This window comes from Vigna unguiculata, chromosome 4 (genome assembly GCF_004118075.2).
Source record: "Vigna unguiculata cultivar IT97K-499-35 chromosome 4, ASM411807v1, whole genome shotgun sequence".
NCBI classification, from domain to species: domain Eukaryota; kingdom Viridiplantae; phylum Streptophyta; class Magnoliopsida; order Fabales; family Fabaceae; genus Vigna; species Vigna unguiculata.
The window spans coordinates 41,197,191-41,219,737 of NC_040282.1; the positions used below are offsets into that span (position 1 = coordinate 41,197,191).

The window sequence follows — 22,547 nt, forward strand, 5'->3', positions numbered from 1 at the left end:
TTAAAATTATAAGAAAAAGTTGTCGGTGCTAAAAAAATATTTTTTTAATGATAATATGATTCATCAAACCAGCGACAAAATAAATAACTATATTTACCATTTACTGATAGCCACTATCACGACAATCATAAAGTTAAAAAAAGATGTAATCTTTAATCTTTTAGAATAATATGGTTTAAGTTTTCAAAAGTCTAATGTTATTGCAGTTTTCAAAATTTAGTATTAGGTGATTAAAATTCTATTTTTAAAATTTCAGAAATTATAATGAAGTTTTTTTTTTTAAGTTTAAAGAATAAAAACCTTTATTCCGAATTTTAGAAAATCAAAAACATAATCATTCAAATGATTTATTATAATTTTTATATAATTAGACAATTATAAATGGTAGATCGTAAAAAGAGACGAAGCTGTCGGTGGCTGAGTTGTGTCTGTTAGTGGAATCACTTGATGTGACAGAGACGTGCTTGACTACTTCATCAGTTTTTGATATGATTTTATATTAAAAAATGATATTTTAATTTATTTATTTTTATCCACTTTTAATTTACTATTTTTATTATTGACATTAGATAATTTATTTTAATTTTTTATAATGATATGATGTGATGATTTAAAGGTGACGAGAATAATGAATTAAAAATGAGTCGAAAAAAAGTGAGTTAAAATATCATTATCTTTTTATATTTTACTAATATTCAGAAGATTAAACTAAGGCTTAAATTCAGTTTTTATACTTTAATTCCAATCATATTGTAACTTTGTTTTTTTCATATAAAGTTTTCATTAAATATTTAATCTTTTAAGTGTTTATAATTAATTCATTTTAGTCTATCATTAACATATTATTAAACTATTAAAAAATATATATATATAATATAGTATAAAAGAATAATATGTATTAAAATTAACTCTAAATACATTACAAATATCTTATGTAAATGAGTAAGTAATTACTATTGTTATCACTTACCTACTTGTATAAATTCTTGTAAGTGATTATATATTGCATTACATTAAAAAATGTTAGTTTAAAAAAATGAAAAAACAAATTTGTAACTAATATTATATTTAAAATTACATATTTATAAAATAATAGGAGCTAAAATTAAAAAGTTTTGATATAACAGTTACTCTAATTTTTCTTTGTACAAATTATCTCTTTTGTGACATTCTAAGCCTTCGATGTGATAGAGGGAAAGACATTTAGAAAAAGGACAAGAAGGATAAAGTATCACGTGAGAAATTGGTGAAAGGTAGAGTTATGTTGGTTAAAGAATATGAAATATTATGTATAAATTAAAAAGAAGAGAAATTAGAAAAGGGTGGTAATTTCTGGGAAAAATAAATTTGTTGTTTACTTTTAATTAAAAAAAAAAAGTTGTATAAATTACAAATCTTGAGATACTTAAAAGTTCTGTTAATCGTCTTCAGGTTGCAGGTTGCTTCTTCTTTGCAACGTTTTTCATTAAAGTTTTTATTGAGCCTTTAGTTTTGATGTATTGCAGATGGCATTAATTATTCTGTAATAGAGGTTAAGTGGATCAGATCACAATTAAATAAATTATGATATTTGGACTTGTGTTACACTTTTAAATAATAAAAGTTGTATCCTGACTAATAGTTATAACTTTTGGTCAAATGGTAAACATTCGATCCTAATGATGATTGATGTTCTATCTTAACGGTTTATTTTGATATCTAAATTTGATCTTTTGGTGATAAAATAAATATTTTGTTGTTGCTGGATCTTTCACTGAAGTTGACTATTGTTGTTTGGTAAGTGTTCTTGTTGAAATCACTTGGATTCAAACACTTCTTGTTGAATTATTGACTTTTCGAGCTTTTGTAATATATATGACAATCAAATTGTTGTCGCAGCCACTCATAATCCATGTCATCACTCCAAAACTAAACAAGTGGAAATTGATATTCTCTTTCAAAAAGAAATTGTCTATGAGAACCTTCACGTGTATCATATACTTGTTATAGGTCAATTGGTTACTCTCACTAGCTAAAACTTTTTTCTTCAATTCGTTTTTTGTTTTTGCATTTCAAAATTAATGTTGTTGAATTCAAATGTTAAATTTTAAGGCTCCTTTGACAATCTTTTATGTAAGAATAATTTTCTTTTCTTTCAATATAATAAGATTCAATACATCTTTTTCTTCCTTTATCTTCTTTTCTATTACGGTATGCATAACTTGAAAGATTTATTAATGGAGTTATCTTAAAAGTTTGTGTTTTCATCTCTACTACTTCTTCGTTTCATCTGATTTTTGAGAAATTGAATGATGCAAAATTTCTTCTATGGAGAGCGGTGATTAAATTGCATAAAGTTTAATGTTTTGTAGCAAATTCTAATATTTTGATGCAGTTTCTCACTAAAGAAGATTGTGCAACAAGAAATAACAATATAGTGTAGAGTTAATTAGAGTTAATTAATACTTTTATAGTTAATTATTACATCCAAAATATTATTCACCTCAAATTTTAAAGTCTATCACAATTTTATGTTTCAAAGTATGAAACAAAAATAATTACAATGTCCTAAAGCAAATTGTAAGTTTTGAATGGAAGATATGCGATGAAAAAGAGGTAAGTCTCTCGCTCCTTAATTTTCTTAATTTTCTTGTGAGAGATGTTGCAAATAAGATGAAAGTTGATGATCTATGAAGGTAAAGATAAAATTGCTTCTACTTTTTGGCACATGTTCCCTGAGACTTGTGGAGCACATTTGTTGACATTATAATTGCATCAAGTTTGTTTTTTTCATTACTTGTTGTTTTCTTGATTCCTTGTCCTCTTTTGTTATCCATGATCTACTTTGTAAGATTATAAGAGGGACTTCATTCTTTATAACTCATGTAATTTGTATTCATTCATGTCAGTATAAATTAGGGGTGTCAAAACGGATTAGGTCCAACGAGTTAGTTTCAAAAAAGGTGGGTTAGGTTAAAGTTTAAACCTCTTAGTCCATTTTGGCCAGACTTGTTAACCTGACAAATTGGCAGGCCAAAGACGGGTCAGTCTGCCCCAGCCTGTTAGTCTACTTTTTTATTTTTAATTTAAAAATTAAAATAAAAAATAACTTTAAAAAATAACTTTTCTATATTATATTTTTTAAAAATGTAAATATGTAATAATTATGGATGGTAATGTAGCTCAACATGTTTAGACCCACCCCACAAAATGTGAGGCGAGCTAACCCGTTCTATTGTGCAAAAATAGGTTGAAAACTATGGTCCGCCTCGCATTCATTATGGCATGCAGGTTGGCCCGTATTTCTGTTGTATCATGAATTTAAAAAATAAATTGTTGCACAGTGCATTCAATTGTGACCTAATTTAACACTTTTTTATCCGTACCATGAATCCAATGACCCAATTTAAAAGTTTTTCAATCTAATACATAATGAATCAAATGATAATGTGTTTTTAAAATGAAACTTTAGAAATTGCAATAAAAGAAAACACCCATCAATTTTATGTTAATGTACGTCATCCACTTAGAAAAATACCTATTCATTAGTTTTTCATTTAGAAAAAAATATTAGTTTTTCATTTAGAAAAAAATATTATGAACTAGTGGACCAACCCACCCCACCTCATCACAAGCCCGTGTAGATCGCTATGTAAGTCAGGATCAAGCTTGTATCTTATCACAAGCCCGTACGGACCACGAGTTATCTAGGTCAGCGTCAAGCTTGTACAAGGCAACAAGCTTAAAATTATAGATTCAAGTTCAACATTTTTATTATCATTAACACCAAAAGATAAAACAAAACTAGAAATATCACTATTAGTTTTATTCATTTTGCTTTAAAGGATTTTTTTAAAGAAAATAATTTTTCTAAATTCCATAATGATGTTATTGAAAATTTCAATTACTTCTAAATTTAATATCCAATAATCAATGAATAGGCTCATTAAAATCTCATCAATAATTTTAGACTCTGTTTTTCTTTTCTCATTAAGAGAAATGTTAATTTTTACAATAAATAATACTTTAAATATTTCAAATATGATTATATTTTCTCTGTACATAGAAAATTTTATTAGAATCTCTCTAAGAAATTTTATTAAGAATATCACAAATAAAATACAAACTTTTACTCCACATATATTTAAAAAAAAAATCAAAATTTATACATTAGACATTTGCTTAAATTCACATTTTGTCAAAATCTGCATTTGAAAAAGAGAACTTTTGAATCAATAATTTCATGAATTTACTTTCAGAAAAAATAACGTGAAACCATCTTACTTTATATTATATATATATATATATATATATATATATATATATATATATATATATATATATATATATATATATATATGGAGACAATATGAATAAAATTGAATAATAAATTTTTCTTTTTGTAATATATTTCTTATATCTATAATATATCTTATATCTCTCATATTTTCACAAATTTTAAAAATTCTAAACACTCCTAATATTTTATAATGTTATATGACTTATAATATCTTATATTGTAATATGATTATCAAAATTTAATAAGTTAGCATCTCATTTAAATTTACATCAAACTTTCAAAAGTAAAAAATTAAAATGTGAACTTAAACGAATATTTAATATAAACATAATATTCACAGTATTAAATAATTTTTTTTTTCTTAGTTCTATCATTAGATTGAGAAACATATGAAGGTGTCACCTGAAAAACAATACCATGCATTTCACGAAACATAGGTCGATTAAACAAAATGTCCCAATTACTACACTTTAGTTTTACATTAGTTAAATAAAACATTTCACATTAGTCGTAACTTTTAGATAATGAAACACTACATCATTTATTGTGAATGCAAACAGTGAAATGCCCCCACAATGATTGCGACAGTTGATCCAAACACACTGCTCATGAAAGTAAGAACGTGAGAATAGAAAACGTGCAATCGAGAGAGATTGTGTAACTTACATTTCTTGAATTTTTTCTGAGATTCTATTTTTTAAAAAGTTATATATTCTTTTAATTGACAAAAGTTATAAAATAATTAGATTTTATTACAGACAGACATATACAAAAGTAAAGGCTGCTGCATATGTTAGTTCTTCCCTTCCCTAGTTGCTCTGCTTAGGTAAGTGTGTTTTCATCGTCGTACTGTTGTGTCTGCAGATATTTTCTTGCTCTCTGTCATTTTCTTACTTTTTTCTTGTTCTATATAAACCTCACACACCACTCTATCTTTTCACACACTTCTTTTTCTCTCTTTTCTCTGTTCTCTGTTCTTACAATTTCAGTTTTTTTTCTTCCCTGAATTACGTTTCCATCATAACCATGGCCATGAAAAGTGCTGCTTCCTCTGCCATTCGCTCTCTCCTTTCCTCCTCCAGAAACCTTCATGTAAATAAGCTTCAAATTATCTTCATCTTCTTGCTCTCACTTTTTTTTTTTCATTGAAAAAAAATCATTTTTCTCCAAAACAATTATTTTCCATATACATGATGTTGTTCCTGTAGTTGGATCGGAAGCTCACCATCGATTTCAATCACTGGCACAATTTTACTTTTTCATCAAAGTAAAAATACTAAATAGTCATTCAGATGATGACCGTGATTAATTTTTCTTAAGCAGGATCATGAATGATATTTAGTTCTTCGACTTTTGATTGTGCATGACCGTGATTGATATTGTTTTTTTTTTTCTCTTGAGAATAGGCCCAGGGTGAGAGGAAGAAGATTGTGGGAGTGTTCTATAAAGGGGGTGAGTATGCTAAATCGAATCCCAATTTCGTGGGATGTGTTGAAGGAGCATTGGGTATTCGTGAGTGGTTGGAATCAAAGGGTCATCAATATATTGTCACTGACGACAAAGAAGGACCCAATTCTGGTTAGTATCTTGCCATGTTGAAATTCTCTAAATTTATGTAATATTATTGTCGGAAAACATGTTCTGAGTAATTTTCCAAACAAGGGTATCAGAATAATCATCACAGTAAAATCAATGGTTATAAACTGTTGGGTTTATGTGTTACCTTGATGCAGAACTTGATAAACACCTACCCGATGCGCATATCATCATATCTACTCCGTTTCATCCTGCATATGTGACTGCTGAGAGGATAAAGAAAGCCAAGAATCTAGAGCTGCTTTTGACTGCTGGAATCGGTTCTGATCACGTCGATCTCAACGCTGCTGCTGCTGCTGGTTTAACTGTGGCAGAGGTAACAGGAAGCAATGTGGTTTCGGTTGCCGAGGATGAACTCCTGAGAATCCTTGTTCTGGTGAGGAATTTCTTGCCAGGGTATCATCAAGCTGTTAATGGGGAATGGAATGTTGCTGGCATTGCACACAGAGCTTATGATCTTGAAGGCAAGACAATAGGAACTGTTGGTGCTGGAAGAATTGGGAAGCTTTTGCTGCAGAGGTTGAAACCTTTTAACTGTAATCTTTTGTACTATGATAGACTTAGAATGAACACTGAATTGGAGAAAGAGATTGGAGCAAAGTTTGAGGAGGATCTTGATGCCATGCTTCCAAAGTGTGATGTGATTGTTATCAACATGCCTCTCACTGAGCAGACAAGGTATACTTTTTCTATCTCAATTACTCAAAATCATCCTTTTATTTTACACTTAAAATCTCATGGTGTGTATAATTTCTGTAACTTTCACAAGGATTCATTCATATCATAGCTATCAGAAGATAAGAATGAAAGGTGTTTTGGTTTGTATTATGTATATTATGTATATTCCATGGTTTGTTAATATTCAGATTGTTTGAGGCTAGAGATGAGTAGTGAGCAAAGTTTTCTGTGTTTCAGAGGATTGTTTGACAAAAACAGAATTGCTAAGTGCAAGAAAGGTGTGGTGATCGTTAACAATGCTCGAGGGGCAATTATGGATACCCAGGCAATTGCTGATGCTTGCACCAGTGGCCATGTTGCAGGTAACTCTAAAACCATAATTTTAAGTAAAATAATACCATAATTTGTTATGATTCAAAACCATTTATATATGGTTTGACCCAACAACACAAGTTTTTAGATTTCACTTCTCATTAGGAGTAAAATAAGTGATCTGAAACAGCGATGAGAAAATCACAAGTAATGATTTTTGTGATGAACAATCGATGTTTGTATAGGTTATGGTGGGGATGTTTGGCCAGTGCAACCAGCTCCAAAGGATCATCCATGGCGGTTCATGCCAAACCATGCCATGACTCCTCATATTTCTGGCACAACCATAGATGCACAGGTACTTATAGTACTTGATTAAGTTCTTTCAGTCTGTGTAATGTAACACTGATATTCATAATAATGAAACTTGTGCAGCTACGTTATGCTGCTGGTGTGAAAGACATGTTGGATAGGCACTTCAGGGGTGAAGACTTTCCTCAACAAAACTACATTGTGAAGGAGGGTCAACTCGCAAGCCAATATCGATGAAGTATGAATGTGGTGTTAACGTGGCCTTAGGAACTTCCATTTTTAAGGCTAACATACGAGAAAATAATGATCTAGAGAGCACTCTAATTGCACAACGTTTCTGCTTTGTCTTTGAATTGATAAAAGAAATAAAAGTGTAAGGAACACTCTCAATGTTCCGTGTATCGTTGATTTTGTGTTTTCAAATTTGGATGTGCTACTTGCATTGCAAGAAACTTAGTATGTATTGGATAACAAACGAGTGATTGGAAATTAATCAATAAAAAATGGACCAAGCTTTGATGATCAATTCTTATTAACATTATTTTTAAATTTATCAATCTTATAGAAGCAATATCACTATTTGTACTAAACCAATTAAAAACAGAAAAGAGCAAGGATAATAATAAAAGACTGATTTTTTTTTTCTTGTATAAGATTGGAAGATTGATGATGTTTGAGGTATCAATTGCTCATATAACTTTTAATATAATTATTGCTCAAGCATATTCAATTATCTTATATTGTTTAATATTCAAAACTCATTTAAATACAAATTTCTCTTTCAATTTAAAATAAGAGTTAATAAACTTATTATTTTCTTATAATAAAATATTGAGTTTGGGAGAAAAATGTTTAGGTAACCAAAAGAAGCTACTTGAGGCGAGCCTAGTTTGGGCTTTGATCCGTATAAGCTGGGCTAAAATAGTAACTAGTTACGGGCCAGGAAGCCCAATATGAAAAAAGCAAAATGAAGGAGCGTTGCCTTCAGTCACTTCTTTCAGTTTCTGGCGATACCATGAGTGAAGTGAGCGAAAAAGAGACGAATCCGCCGGCCACAGAGGCGGCGCCACCGTGTCCGACGGTGACGCAGCGGGACCAATGGATGGTAGAATCACAGGTGTTTCAGATTTACCACCTCTTCGCCACCATTCCTCCCAACGCTCAAACCCTCATGTATGTCATTCACTGCAATATCTCTTCTATTCTCTTCATTCTACGTTTTGATTTTCTTTTTCTCAGCGTTTTTTTCTTCTTCTCTCCTCAGGTTGGAGCTGCAACGCGATAATCACGTTCAGTATCTCTCCAAAGGACTTCGCCACCTCAGTTCCGCGTTTTCCGTATTGGACTCAAAGTAACTCTCTCTCTCTCTCTCTGTGTGTGTGTTTTGTTGTGCTGTTGGTATCGCAATTTCTTTTATTTCAATTGAATTAAACATTGCGGTTATGCAGTCGACCGTGGCTGTGCTACTGGATCTTCCACTCCATTGCTTTATTGGGAGAATCCGTCGAAGATGAACTCGAAGATAACACTATCGAATTTCTTAACCGTTGTCAGGTTTTCGACTGTGACTCTGATTCTTATTTTCCTTGCATTGCTTTTTTTTTTTCTCTTCTATTATTTGTAAATTGTAAACTAGTATTTTTGGTGACCAAAGATACAAGTTTTATATATAAATTAAATTGCAAACATAAAACTGTTTTCTTTCTATATTAATTAAATTGCAAACAAAATTCATAATTATAAATAAATAAAGTTGTTCTTAACGAGTTACTATTTCTTTAAAGAGACTAATGAAATTCTATGCAGAGAGGAAAAATATCATAGATTGAAAGGGATATATGGTTAAAAATATCAAATTTCGGATATACATATCAAGTAGGAATATACAGCGGGAGAGTGGTTTGAGCCGTTGGGAGTAGTTTGACATGGTTTAGAAGGAGACCAGTGTGTGAAATTCTTTCCGTAGGAGAGAAGTATGAAAGTATTGATAATGTCTATCTGAGAGAACCGGAGTGTGAGAACTTCACTTTCCAACTGGTGTATTCTAATTCTAATTTTTAATATAGGAGTAGACAGTTGATGTAAAAAAGGAGCTGGTGTTTGGTTTATTCTTTGCTTTCATTTTTCAGTTATGTTTTTGCTAATAGTTACAAATTTACAACATAATTATAGTATTAATTTCCTAGAACCATAAAACCTTGATCTTAGATGGATGAGTTTGATGTATGCAATTAATATGTTTTCTTAGTTTTCTCTTTACTATTGATTGTCTGTCTACCCATTTCATTGCCTGCTTACGTTGGATGCTGGATATATCATGTATGTATACTTACGGCTGAAAAATTACTATTATGCACTATACCACAGTGTATTACCGAGTCTAAACCATTTGTTTTTGTTTTACAAGGCAGGAATATTTTGGACTTTTTACGATGTACTTATCTTTTGTTGATATATGTACCAAACATGACCTACCTGATTCTTATAAGTTTTAAAATCTTGTGATTTAAGACCGAGTTTCTTGGCTGACCACTTTTTTCCCATTCCGTCCCGTTTCTACCCCCTTATAGATTTCTTCTTTGTATACTAACAGGATCCAGAAGGTGGATATGCTGGAGGACCAGGCCAAGCAAGTGACTATTCTTATCTTTTGTTGATTTCTACTTCATTACTGAGCTATGGTTTCATTGAATTTTATTCTTACCTTCTCCTTCTCCCCTTTCTAAAACTTCATCTTATTGTCTCTTGCTTCCACTCTAATGCAATAGAAAACTAATTGTGGTTAGCTATGATGTAAAATATGCTTCTATAACTACGTATAGTATATTGCTTGTGCTTTTGCAAAGGTAAAGAGAACATTACAAAGGGAGTTTAGGTTTAGGTTCTACTTCTATTCTTTAGTGTTGGAGAAGAGTAATGAATTATTTATATCCTTGGAATGTTCTCTACAGATGCCTCATATTGCCACAACTTATGCTGCAGTTAATACACTTATTACTTTGGGTGGTCAGAAATCCCTGGCATCAATTAATAGGTGGTCAGTTTATGTGCTCAACGCAAGTTTTTTTATCATATTATGTTCTATTATTTATTTGACGGAGTTAGTTTTTATTTGTGTGGAACTGATTGGTTTGGTACTTTGAACATATTCTCAGAGATAAATTGCATGGGTTTCTGCGAAGGATGAAGCAGCCAAATGGGGGGTTCAGGTTTGATATCTTATACATCTCTGTCACTTCAATTAAAAATAAGAAATTATACTGATATCATGTACCCCTTTTTAATTATATCTGATGATAGCTATTCTTTAAATCTTTCATAGAGTAGGATATAACTTTTTGTGGCTTACAATTCCATGTATTTGCTCTCTGCACAAATGCAATGCACCACCATTCACACCTATGAATGGTGACATTTTATTTTCTTGTGTTTGTGGAGCCCGTGTTGTGCAGAAACCAATCTGCCACCGCACACTTGTCTGAAGGGTGTGAATTCATCTGCTTTTTGAAAGCATTTCTTTAATGCAGTTTATTCTCTTTGTTGTTGAGACATGCAGAGTTGTTTGTGAACCCTTATTTTTCTAATCAATCTTTTCTTTTCAATCATCAAATACTTTATTCAGGATGCATGATGATGGAGAAATTGATGTTCGAGCTTGCTACACTGCAATCTCTGTAAGTTGGTATCTCTCCCTTTATTTACCATGTGCTTGTGTGTGTGAATGCGATTTTACTCTGTATATAACTATACCTAATAGTTCTTATGTCAATGGACATTTCATTTTATTAGATGTGGCTTAGATAGTATATTACCAAGGCAGAATGACAGTGCTAAAAAACAAGCTATTGGCTAAATAAGACCTTTGTACTGCCATTATGGCATACATTATCTTTGTTGGGGTAGGGGCCTTTTAATGTTAGATCTGGTATAAAACAGTATATATGCTGACATAATTAATCTTGTTGGATACAGGTTGCAAGTATTGTGAACATTTTGGATGATGAGCTGATCCAGAATGTTGGAGACTACATTTTAAGGTTAGCTTAGCAATAACTTCAATTTTGGCGCTAAGTCTATCTGTATGTTTCCAGCTTGGAGGGAAATGTATAGCATAGAAACTTCTTACAACTTAAATTCGTGACTTTTTTTTCCTTAAGATTAATTCGCAAGCATTCAAAATATGCTTGCATTGAAGCAAACTGTTTTTCTTCATTAATTATGTGTGGCCTCACATGTGATTTCAAGTACAGCCACTGCTACTAATTGGAAGCTGCATTAGACAAAATGTTATTACTGAATTTTCTCCATTTTCCATTCTTTTGGTGCTCTAAATGGATTATAGCATTAAGAAAACTATTTTATGATTACTTCCTTAACTGTTTCTTGCCTTAAATGGATTGACACTTGTATTGTTTGAAATATGAAAGTTCGAGTAGTCACAATGATGACAGTGGTATGTTATGCCCATGGTTACCAGATTCTCTCCACATTTTAATGCTTTAAAATGCCTTTGGCAATTGTTATATTAAACATTATTTAGATGGCTAATTACTCATCCATATATCCGTGGCTTTATCAGTTCAATGGTCAGCTCAAAATGAAATAATTAATGGGTTCTACTATTGAATGCCTTTAGAATACTGGTTAAGGAATCAAGAAAAAGAAATTTTTGTTCAAAATCATGGTGGGGATACATTGGAAATCACAGTAGTAGCACATCACCTATCAATAATTTTCTACTTTTTTATTTTTTAACTGGAGTCTCTTAAATGCAATTTTTAACATTATCCATAATATATAAATGGAATTTCATTGTAAATTATGGTGGGGTTGCATTGGAAATCACAGTAGTAGTGAACTGGTAACACTATCCGTACAATTTTTTCTTTACATTGACAATTGTTAACATTCTCCATAATTAATTACTTGTATAATTGTTATGTAAAGTTATGTAAACAGATGCCTTATAATCTGGTGCTTTTCTGCAGCTGTCAAACATATGAGGGTGGCATTGGAGGTGAGCCTGGTTCTGAGGCTCATGGCGGGTATGTATCATACTCGTTCCCTCACACCCTCCCTTCCTATTATTATATCTCTTCACCAATATAGGTGGAATTAAATAAAACCGAAAGGAGGTATGCAAAACATTCTTATTTTTGGCAATTTGTTTATTAGGTACACCTTCTGTGGATTAGCTGCAATGATTCTGATTGGCGAGGCTAGTCGCTTGGACCTGCCTCGGTTAATTGTAAGAGAATTGTTTCCTTCCTATTTATTAGCTTCCAATTATTCATGTGAACCTTTGAAGCTGCCCACATTTGATGTTAATGATTTAATCATCTGTGGCTTTGCATTAGGACTGGGTGGTATGCCGGCAAGGTAAGGAATGTGGATTCCAGGGAAGAACAAATAAATTAGTGGATGGATGCTATTCCTTTTGGCAGGTGATTGACATTTTACACTTTATAAATCAACCTTTGGAATATAGTTGAATTGAAACTTGAATGTAATCAGGGAGGTGCTGTTGCACTATTGCAAAGATTATATTCAATTATCGACAAACAAATGGAAGAGACCTCGCAGATTTTTAATATATCTAATGTATCTAAAGATAAAGAAAGTTTGGATGGAACCTCTACTCATGCAACTTGCTATGGTATGCATGACTTTAATATTTACATTCTTTCTAATTTCATTTCTTATGATATTAATACTTTAAATTCTAATTCTCGCAGGTACTACTGAATCTGGCTCAACTGATTATAGAAACATTGCTTATAAATTTATTAATGAGTGGAGAGCACAAGAACCACTCTTTCACAGTATTGCTTTACAGCAATATATTCTCTTGTGTGCCCAGGTCTGCAGTTTATCCACTTGTTTGGTATCTTAAATCCTCAGATTTCTAATTTGTCGCTTAAATATGCCTTGCCGAGTCCTTGAAAGCCTGAAATGAGAATTCAATTTTGTATGTTTTCATCTGGTCCACTAATTTGAACATTTGAAATTTTGATCGGTCTTACATTTGTTCTGTAAACGTCCACAGACGGATGACAGTTAGAGATTTTAAATATCCGTGTGAACTTTAACACAACCAAAATCTTAGTTGAATCATTTGATATTTTGCCAAAACAAAAAGGGTATTGAATTAGTTGACTTCATTTTCCTACGGTTTCGTAACTGATATTTTTTGCTGATTAGACCATCCTCCATTTTTGACATTTGACTGATATCCTTTCTTCAACCAATTCTACCTTTCCACTTCCATTACTACATTTCTTTTTAAAATTTGCATTTCTATTTTACATGATGTAGGAGCAAGAAGGTGGACTGAGAGACAAACCAGGTAAACGTAGAGATCATTATCACACATGTTACTGTTTGAGTGGGCTCTCATTGTGCCAATATAGCTGGTCAAAGCACCCGGATTCTCCACCTCTTCCTAAGCTAGTACTGGGCCCCTACTCTAATCTATTAGAACCTATCCATCCCCTTTTTAATGTTGTCTTGGAACGATATCGTGAAGCTCATGAATTCTTCTTTACTGAGTCATGACCACTGATCTGGTCTTTAGCTACCGACACCTTATCTATCTGTACAATGTAAAATCAGTGTTGTTAAATAGCTACCCTACTGGAGCTGTTGCACAGGAATTTCTGGGATCCATGATTGTGGAATATTGACTTTCCCCCATTATGGATATTCAGCAATTGATGCAATGTAAAATAAATTCATTGGAACATTGCATATAAGTGTAAAAGGGCACTGGATTGCTCGGATTTTGTGTCTGGGTTTTGATGATTATTGATAATTTGATATGTAGTTTCATAGAAGACAAATTGATGTCTACTGTGTTGTGTTCAAAAGAAGAAATCACCATACGGTCTGAGTGTTGTGAACTCATCCAATCCATTGTTTCGTGACTGTGTTTTATTGATTTATTTCTCATTAAAAGCTCAATCGTTTAGATCCTTTTTATATGCAGAAAAGAGTACACAAATACGTTTACTATTTAATTTTTCTCCTTCTGCTACTTCCTTGCCTTTTCGAGTTCACTGATAAACAAATACATTTCATGTTCATTAAATCAAAGTGATCGTCCTAGTCTCGAGGTTCTTTTTCTAGATTTCTCGAAGCTTAATCGATTCACTTCGTAACTTAGATCATGATAAAAACAAATTTTGAGGTAAAATATGTTTTTCGTGATTATAAAATCCTAAAGTTTCATTTTTCGTTCCTAAATATTTTATTTAGATCCTTCACAACTAAAATGTGGTATTGTGAACGATAACAATATATGGTTATCGTGTTTTCAAGTGGATAAAAATGGGTAGATACGTATAATATTTTGATAGGATTAATTGTTGGTAAAGTATTTTGTGTTAAGAGAAACAAAATTTTAGGTTTAGTTTGAGAGACATGGAGATAAATGATATGAAATAATTGTATCTTTTAATTGCCAATAACACTGATTCTTGTTAAAAAAAATGAAAACTTTTTATGTATTCTCGTTTACGTCTTCCACATTCACATCACCATTAGTCCAGAGATCAGGACATTTTTCATTTTTGAAAGATCTGAATGCACCAAAAGTCTTAGAGAAACAAAAACAAACATTTAAAATTTTGGAAGAACGAAAATCGTATTTCATCCCAAATATATTAAATTTACAATGAGATCAAAAGTTACGTTTAGGTTAAATATTTCCAAAATTCTACCCTAAACACAATTCTATTAGATAGATAGTTGACCTAGTGGTCCAATATTATGGAGTTCATGGCATAAACAATAAATTTGATCCCTTACTTGTGACTTATAGTTATGCTACAAAATGTGGTTTAGAATCAATAATATAAACTAACATTTCGTAGAACCCATAAGTTTGAAAGTTTGAAGCAGAAGAAAAGGCAATTGAAAATAAAATTACACATTTCTCAATCACAATTTCGTTGGCTTCATCACTCAAAATGTCAACTTCAGATTTTGGCTCTTACTTATGACCATAGTTATGGTAGAAACTGTTGCAGTAATTGGTGTACCTTTAGAAGAAGGAATTGGATATAAAAATTTTGAAGATGATGTTTGAATTCTTTTAGAGCTGAAATTAAAATTTCGTTATCTAATTTGTTGTATAATTAAAATTCTTAAATCGTGACCCTTATTTTTTTATAAACTAAAATTGTCATTCTTGTGTTTGTGGAATGGTGTTTGATTTGCAAACTGTGAAGAAGAAAAGAAAAGAAAGCAAAGCAGCATTATTGTTTAATTACTTATTAGAGGTAAAAATAACATTTTAATGGAAGAGAAGGGAACATTAATGATTTAATTAAGGGCCGGCTTAAGTTTAACCAATATTTTATGCAAAAATGGCATGCATATGCTTTTATGCAATTTCACTTATTCCAAAGGTCAGATTAGAATACTTAGTTCTATTCAATATTATTTTTGAGTAATTCTTGACTAGTTTTCTAGATAGATTGTAAGGGAAGGTATTACTTTCCTCCCTTGAAGTTTCACTAAAATGTAGAATGAATACGAAACGAGTTAGATTTTATTAGTCATAAAAAAAAGAAAAAAAAAACTTCCTAAGAAGCTTTTCATAAAAAAGATGAATTCATTCCACGAAATTATATATTAATGTTGTATAAAAAAAATGAGCTTTATATTTTTTAAGTTTAATTACATATATTATATTAATCGGCTATTATTATGATTTTGATTCATGAAATTCTGAAGGAGGAACTTAATAATAAAAGAGTTCAAATACGTATAATTTGAAAATATAATTATTAAATGTGGTAGAAGAAAAAAACTTAAATAGCTAAATTTTTAAAAGGGTTAAATATGTTTTTATCCCTTAACTTTCAGTATATTTTGAAATTAGTTTATTTCGAAATTTTAGACCAATTTAGTCTTTTATATGTTAAAATACGTGGATTTAGTTCTTTTAATCAAATTTTGTTAAATTTATTAGATATTTCAAGCTCGTTTCATAATAGTATTTGAATTAACATTAAAAAAATGTGTCAAACAATATAAACAACTCAAATACAATTCTAAAATATATGAAATATCAAATAAACCTAACAAAATTTAATTAAAAGAGGATTAAATCCACATATTTCAAAAGATAAATGATTAAATTAGTCCAAAGTTTCCAAATAAACTAATTCTAAAATTCATTAAAAATTAAGGGATAAAAACATATTTAACTCTTTCTAAAATAATGTTAAAAATTGCATAATTACATAATTTATTTTAGGTTAAATTATACTTTTAGTCCCAATTTTCGTAGCAAAATTTGAATTTGGTTCCTCAATTATTTTTTATCTCAATCTGGTCCCTATTTTGGGAAATTTGACCCAATCAAGTCCTTTCCGTTAGTGGTAGAGTAACGGTGTTAAATGGGGTGCCACGTGTCAGCTTCTGGATTTTTTGAATTTTTTTTATTTTTTTTTTGAAATTTTTTTTTGAAATTTTTTTTATTTTTTATTAGTTTTTTTAAAATTTTTTAAAAAATTAAAATTTTGCCACGTGTCAAGCGGACATCGTGCCACATGGCAGTGGCAGTGCCACGTGGCAGTATTTGGGAGTTGTCATTTTCTCATTCTCAATTTGGTCCCTGTATTTTATTTTTTGTCTCAATTTAGTCCTAATTTTGGTAAAAATTGTGCAATTTTGTCCCTCTCCAAATTGAAACCAAATTTAATTTCTATATAAATATGCAAAGATATTTCTATCAAAATTGATATTTCAAGTAAATATTTTTAACAAGATTAAGTTTATTTTAATTTATATTTTACGTTAAACTTTATTTAAAATTGTTTTAAAGTTGTTAATAGAAAATAATATTAATAAAAAAATTCATAAATTATATTGATATTTTATTACATTATACTTTAATAATGTTTTTTATTTGAATTTATATTTTAAATAATTGCATATTTTTAAAATGTGTAAAATTCAATAATTTCTATACAAATATTTTAGTTAGTATAAAAATAAAAATTATATAATTTAAGAAAAATTAACTAGTTTATGTAACAATAAAAAATAAATAAATTTAAAATTTGAAAACAATTTTAAGTAAAATTTAATGTGAAACAAATTTAAAGAAACTTGGTTTTATTGAAAATATATAATAAAAATATCAATTTGAATAAAAAAATCAAATTTAATAAAAATATTTGTATAACATTTTATAATTTTTGTTTCAATTTGGAGGGGGACGAAATTGCACAATTTTTACAAAAATTGAGACTAAATTGAGACAAAAATAAAATACAGGGACCAAATTGAGAATGAAAAAATGACACGTGGCACTGTCACTGCCACGTGGCACGATGTCAGCTTGACACGTGGCAAAATTGTAATTTTTTTAAAAATTTTAAAAAAATTAATAAAAAATAAAAAAAAATTCAAAAAAAATAATAAAAAAAATTCAAAAAATCCAGAAGCTGACACGTGGCACCCCATTTAACACCGTTACTCCACCACTAACGGAAAGGACTTGATTGAGTCAAATTTCCCAAAATAGGGACCAGATTGAGATAAAAAATAATTGAGGGACCAAATTCAAATTTTGTTACGAAAATGGGGACTAAAAGTATAATTTAACCTTTATTTTATAACTAAACATAAAAAAAACCATTTATCACTGAGTTTGAAGAGAAAACTTTTATCTCATTCTTTCCTGTTCTGAAAATCTTTAAATTTATTTTTGAGATAAATTTGTATATGCTTAATGAAATAAGAACGATTTCATCGATTTTTATTTCATTCCATTCACCAATTATTATTATCAAAATAAATAATATATAATCACACAATTAAACCCTCTACCTAACTGTACTTTTTAACATCATATATAAACAACAAAACCATTTTTCTTTGATTATTTGACATATTCAAGATCAATAATTAAATTGGATCAACCTTACAAAACTTGATACTAATACTTTAGTCATATAATTAACCTTTTCAAAGTACCACATAATTATCACATCATCGATTATATATATATATATATATATATATATATATATATATATATATATATAGATATATATATATATACATATATATATATATACATATATATATATATACATATATATATATATATATATATATATATATATATATATATATATATATATATATATATATATATACTAAAAACTGAAGTATATATGATTGGTAGTGTGATAGATTAAATAATTGGATAATAATATTATGATTTTCATTTTTTAACTTTTATTCTTTATTTTTGAATGTGATTTAGTCTGAGATATTAATTAATATATTACTGTATTTTCGGTTAAAAGAATCAATAAACTGTAATAAATCACGTCATAATATTATATTCCATTCCTAGATAATTACCATCAACTCACAAAGTGGGATATATATATTTATGATCAATCATACAAGAAGCATTTTGAGTGAAGAAAGTGTTGTAATTAATCTGAAAAACACTCTTGAAAACACATTCACCATGGCCACAACCAAAAGTGAAGCTCCATCTCAAGAAAAGAAAGGTGACAGAATGAAAAGGCACTCAGAGAAGACAGAGGAAGAAGAAGAAGAACTAAAACCCTCAAAGAAGAAAGAACAAAGCCACCACCGCCACAACCACAACCACCACCACTCAATTTCAAAACCTCCTTCAGCTCCGACTCTTCAAGACTCCTTCAACAACTCCCACAGCAACCACTCTTTCAGCGACGGTGACCTTCAGATAGTGGCGGCGAGCCACTCTCATGAGTCCATCAGCGACGATGCCATCAAGGTTGTGAAGGAGGCAGTGAATAAAACTGTCAAGAGCGTGCCAGTGATGGCTGTGGAAAACGTTGAAGAAGGTGCACGTCATCATGCTAATAACAATGGTGACGAGGATGGAGTGTCGAAGAAGAAAGTGAGTAAGTGGTACATTGTTCTGCTGTGTCTCAGAATTGCTGCTTTTGTGTTCTGCAAGATAGCGTTCTCTGTGTTGGCTTCTGATAGAAGGAAAAAAGTGCGTAAAGCACCGTCGAAAAGATGGAACGAATCACCACCAGACACGTGGTATACTTTCACCGTTGAAACACCAGCAACGACTCAACTAGACTCTGATGAACTACATTGGTACGATCTTGAGGAATTCAAGTAAGTTCCACTCTAGTCTCTCTCCCATTCACACAAAAACACACTCATATTATTGTATTTTTGATTAAGTATATGTCTTCAATTATCACATTAATCAAGTAATATTGTGGTTTTAAGTCTATCAAATCAAAAGCTTTCACTTAATTTTGACATTTTTGTATTTGAGATTCTTTTTCCACTTGAATTTGTAAAAATGGATCCTTAGGGATAAGTCATCAGGATGGAGGATGGAGGATGGAGGACTTCGTCCTTCACTCTACTATTTTTTTTTAATCGTCATTTGTAAGATCGATTTCTATTAATTTAGAAAATGAAGTCGTCATGTTGGAAAATGACTTCACTTTTTAAATTAATAGAAACCAACCTTACAAATGACGGTTTTGTCTTTTTAAAAAAAAAAGAAATCGGTAGGGTGGAGGACGACTTCATTGTAATGTCGTCCTCCACATTGACGACTTGTCAGTATATAACTGCAACATAACAAACATAAAAATGAAAAGTGAAGTCGCGATGTAGGAGGACGACTTCATTTTTTAAATTAATAGAAATCGACTTTACAAATAACGATTTTGTTTTTTTAAAAAAAAAATCGGTAGGGTGAACTTCACTTGTAATGTCGTCCTCCACCCTGACCACTTGTCCCTAGTTTACAACAAAATTTTCAATTAACCCATTTTTACAAGTTAGAGTTGACAAAAATCCTCAAATACAAAAAAGCTCGTAATTTTATTATCATTGCTTCTGTTTGGTGCAAGTGGCATTGTTTTAGTGGCATTAGGTTTTGGTAATCTTTTGGTGTGATTGTGTATTAGGTACTGCTTATCAGTGAATGTGATTGGATTTGTGTATTCTGCATTACAAATATTTGATCTGGGGAAGTACTTCATCACTAAACGACACACAATGAATCCCAAACTACGTGCTTACCTCAACTTTGCTATGGATCAGGTAAATTATTATCAGGGATTCATGGATGATGATGGCATATATTTGATGACATAGTAACTAACAAAGGTGTTGGATGGGTTGAAAAATTTCAGGTGATGGCATATCTTGTATTATCAGCATCATCTTCGGCTGCGACCACAGCACATTATTGGTCAAAGGAAGTTTCAGATGGAGACAAGTTCTTGGAAATTGCCAAGGCATCCGTTGCTTTATCCTTCATTGCGTTTGTGGCCTTTGCATCTACTTCTATTGTTTCAGCTTTCATCTTCTGCAGATTCAACTAGTTTATTGCTCTATATCATAATTATATACATATTCTCATCAAGTGTCTTGTACACAAAAACAGCTGCATGTGTGAACATTGATGAAGTTTTATATCACTTCTGGATAATCAAATGCTTTTCAAAAGTTATGGTGAGATCTTTTTTTTTTTTTTTTCTGCTTTCTGGTTTAAGAAGGAAATGAAATTCTACTAGCACGTTTCAGTTTTGTATACGGGAGCAGAGGAACACACAAGTTTCTCACAAACGATTCAACATTACAGCTTCTGGTTTCAAAATTCAGTTTCTCATAATCACCTTATCATTTAACGTGATTAGAAGTAAATGTTCATATGTTGAAGAATTGATTTTGAATGTAAAATTAATTACAAAATATTTAACAGGTTTTAGGTGTTTGCTTTTAAGTTGAATTTTTCATAATGACATTAAACTAATTAGTATAACGCGATTTGAACACATTAAGCTAATTATAAAAGTAAATTACATTTATTTAATTTTACATAGAGACACGATTATTAATTTAACCAACTTCAAATTGATTAATATTAAAATGCTTATACTAAATTTTACTTTTTTCTTACTTTTAAAATTTAACAATAACAACAGATTTCTAAGAGTTTTATCATAACAATTTCAAGAGTTTTATCATAAAGTGACGTAGAAATGGAAAATATCCAAAATAACTCTTATAAGAGTAGAGAAATTGGCATGCATACACGCATTCTCTCACCAAAAACTTATATACAATAAACATCAGTTTAAGTCTGTATTTAAGTATATATTATGTTTAAATATGTATTTGAAAAGAAAAAAATTCTCGGATTAATAATTTTATAATTTTTTTTAGAAAAAATTTGACAAAAATTATTTGATTTTATATTCTGTTACGTATATGAATAAAATAAAATAAGAAGTTTTTCTTGAAACATATCCCTTATATTTATCGTATATTTTATATCTCTCATATTTTCACAATTTTTACAAATTTTCAACACTTATACTATTTCATAATATAATTATATGAGTCATAATATTCCATATTATAATATGATTATTAAAATTTTATAAGTCTGCATTCCAATTATGTCCACAATAAACGTTCAAAATCAAAATGCGAACTTAAACAAATGTTTATTATATGCATAAATACTTAATACTTAGCTTTGAGTGTGCAATGTTATGTTCAGTTTGAATAGAAAAAAGAAAAAATTCAAATTAGAACAATATATTATTTTGGGAGATTAGTGTCTTACCCGTTACATAAAAATGAACATCAACTAACCAAAGAAATTCCAAAACAAGTCTTTCATTTTATAGACCAGCAAACAATCTTTATATAAAACTTATTCTTTTGAGAATATCACATAAGTAATAGAAATTATTTTGAAAATCTACCAAACATCCACTATTAATCCAATAACAAACGAAATTTCTAACAAATAAGATAATGAAATGAATTATTAAGATGTAGATTTTAAGTTTAATTTAAGTTTATAAACTCGTTTATTTCTAGTTAATGTAAAATATCCAACTCACATGTCAAACTGAGACATATATATCTTGAGTTTACTAAACATTAATGGTGGCTTGATAGTATGTCACACAATAGACTTAACAAATAATATATCTTCATAGCACAACAAACAACATATGTTATTATGATAAGTTTTGAGTGAAACTAATTCCATGTTAAAAAGTAAACTTTAAACTTAATTCAACCATACAAAACAAATTTCTAACAAATGAGATAATAAAATGAATTCTTAAGAAATATATTTTAAATTTAATTTAACTCTACAAAAATGGTATTGTAAGATGAGATTTACATCCACTTCTATATTAATGATGGTTTGATAGGGAATGATGCAATGAATCCAATGACAACTAATTTTCCAATAGGACATAACAAACAACGAATGTCATTAAGATAGACTTCAAATTATATCAATATCATTTTGAAAAATAAATTTTAAACCTAACTCTTAATATTATAA

At 30.0% G+C, this 22,547-nt stretch overlaps 3 protein-coding genes across 4 annotated transcripts; all 3 read left to right on the forward strand.

The window, feature by feature from the left end:
- Positions 1-5,096: 5,096 nt before the first annotated feature.
- Positions 5,097-7,703, forward strand: LOC114182500 (formate dehydrogenase 1, mitochondrial-like). Its single transcript, XM_028069381.1, has 6 exons — positions 5,097-5,371; positions 5,686-5,857; positions 6,013-6,553; positions 6,791-6,915; positions 7,111-7,223; positions 7,301-7,703. The coding sequence occupies exons 1-6, from the start codon at positions 5,306-5,308 to the stop codon at positions 7,412-7,414; spliced, it is 1,131 nt and encodes a 376-aa protein (XP_027925182.1). The 5' UTR covers positions 5,097-5,305; the 3' UTR covers positions 7,415-7,703.
- A 396-nt stretch (positions 7,704-8,099) lies between these two features.
- Positions 8,100-14,085, forward strand: LOC114182673 (protein farnesyltransferase subunit beta). 2 transcript variants are annotated; one of them, XM_028069586.1, is made up of 14 exons: positions 8,100-8,350; positions 8,442-8,528; positions 8,626-8,731; positions 9,771-9,810; positions 10,160-10,211; positions 10,333-10,386; positions 10,800-10,851; positions 11,150-11,214; positions 12,166-12,222; positions 12,353-12,425; positions 12,535-12,621; positions 12,692-12,833; positions 12,913-13,037; positions 13,493-14,085. In XM_028069586.1, exons 1-14 carry the CDS (start codon positions 8,145-8,147, stop codon positions 13,730-13,732), a joined length of 1,386 nt encoding a protein of 461 aa, XP_027925387.1. In that variant the 5' UTR covers positions 8,100-8,144; the 3' UTR covers positions 13,733-14,085. The 2 variants fall into 2 exon arrangements, with proteins under 2 accessions (XP_027925387.1, XP_027925386.1); XM_028069585.1 differs by having other exon boundaries at positions 8,102-8,350; positions 9,771-9,806; positions 10,129-10,211.
- Positions 14,086-18,595: 4,510 nt separating this feature from the next.
- Positions 18,596-20,556, forward strand: LOC114180272 (CASP-like protein N24). The gene is made up of 3 exons (XM_028066560.1): positions 18,596-19,324; positions 20,137-20,272; positions 20,365-20,556. The coding sequence occupies exons 1-3, from the start codon at positions 18,675-18,677 to the stop codon at positions 20,554-20,556; spliced, it is 978 nt and encodes a 325-aa protein (XP_027922361.1). The 5' UTR covers positions 18,596-18,674.
- The last annotated feature ends 1,991 nt before the right edge of the window (positions 20,557-22,547 follow it).

Coding starts and splice junctions, on each gene's coding strand:
- LOC114182500 (XM_028069381.1), top strand. CDS start 5,306: ATGGCCATGAAAAGTGCTGCTTCCTCTGCCATTCGCTCTCTCCTTTCC. Junction 5,372..5,685: donor CCTCCTCCAGAAACCTTCAT/GTAAATAAGCTT, acceptor TCTTGAGAATAG/GCCCAGGGTGAGAGGAAGAA. Junction 6,916..7,110: donor CACCAGTGGCCATGTTGCAG/GTAACTCTAAAA, acceptor ATGTTTGTATAG/GTTATGGTGGGGATGTTTGG.
- LOC114182673 (XM_028069585.1), top strand. CDS start 8,145: ATGAAGGAGCGTTGCCTTCAGTCACTTCTTTCAGTTTCTGGCGATACC. Junction 11,215..12,165: donor GTTGGAGACTACATTTTAAG/GTTAGCTTAGCA, acceptor GCTTTTCTGCAG/CTGTCAAACATATGAGGGTG. Junction 12,426..12,534: donor TGGACCTGCCTCGGTTAATT/GTAAGAGAATTG, acceptor GCTTTGCATTAG/GACTGGGTGGTATGCCGGCA.
- LOC114180272 (XM_028066560.1), top strand. CDS start 18,675: ATGGCCACAACCAAAAGTGAAGCTCCATCTCAAGAAAAGAAAGGTGAC. Junction 19,325..20,136: donor TACGATCTTGAGGAATTCAA/GTAAGTTCCACT, acceptor ATTGTGTATTAG/GTACTGCTTATCAGTGAATG. Junction 20,273..20,364: donor TCAACTTTGCTATGGATCAG/GTAAATTATTAT, acceptor GAAAAATTTCAG/GTGATGGCATATCTTGTATT.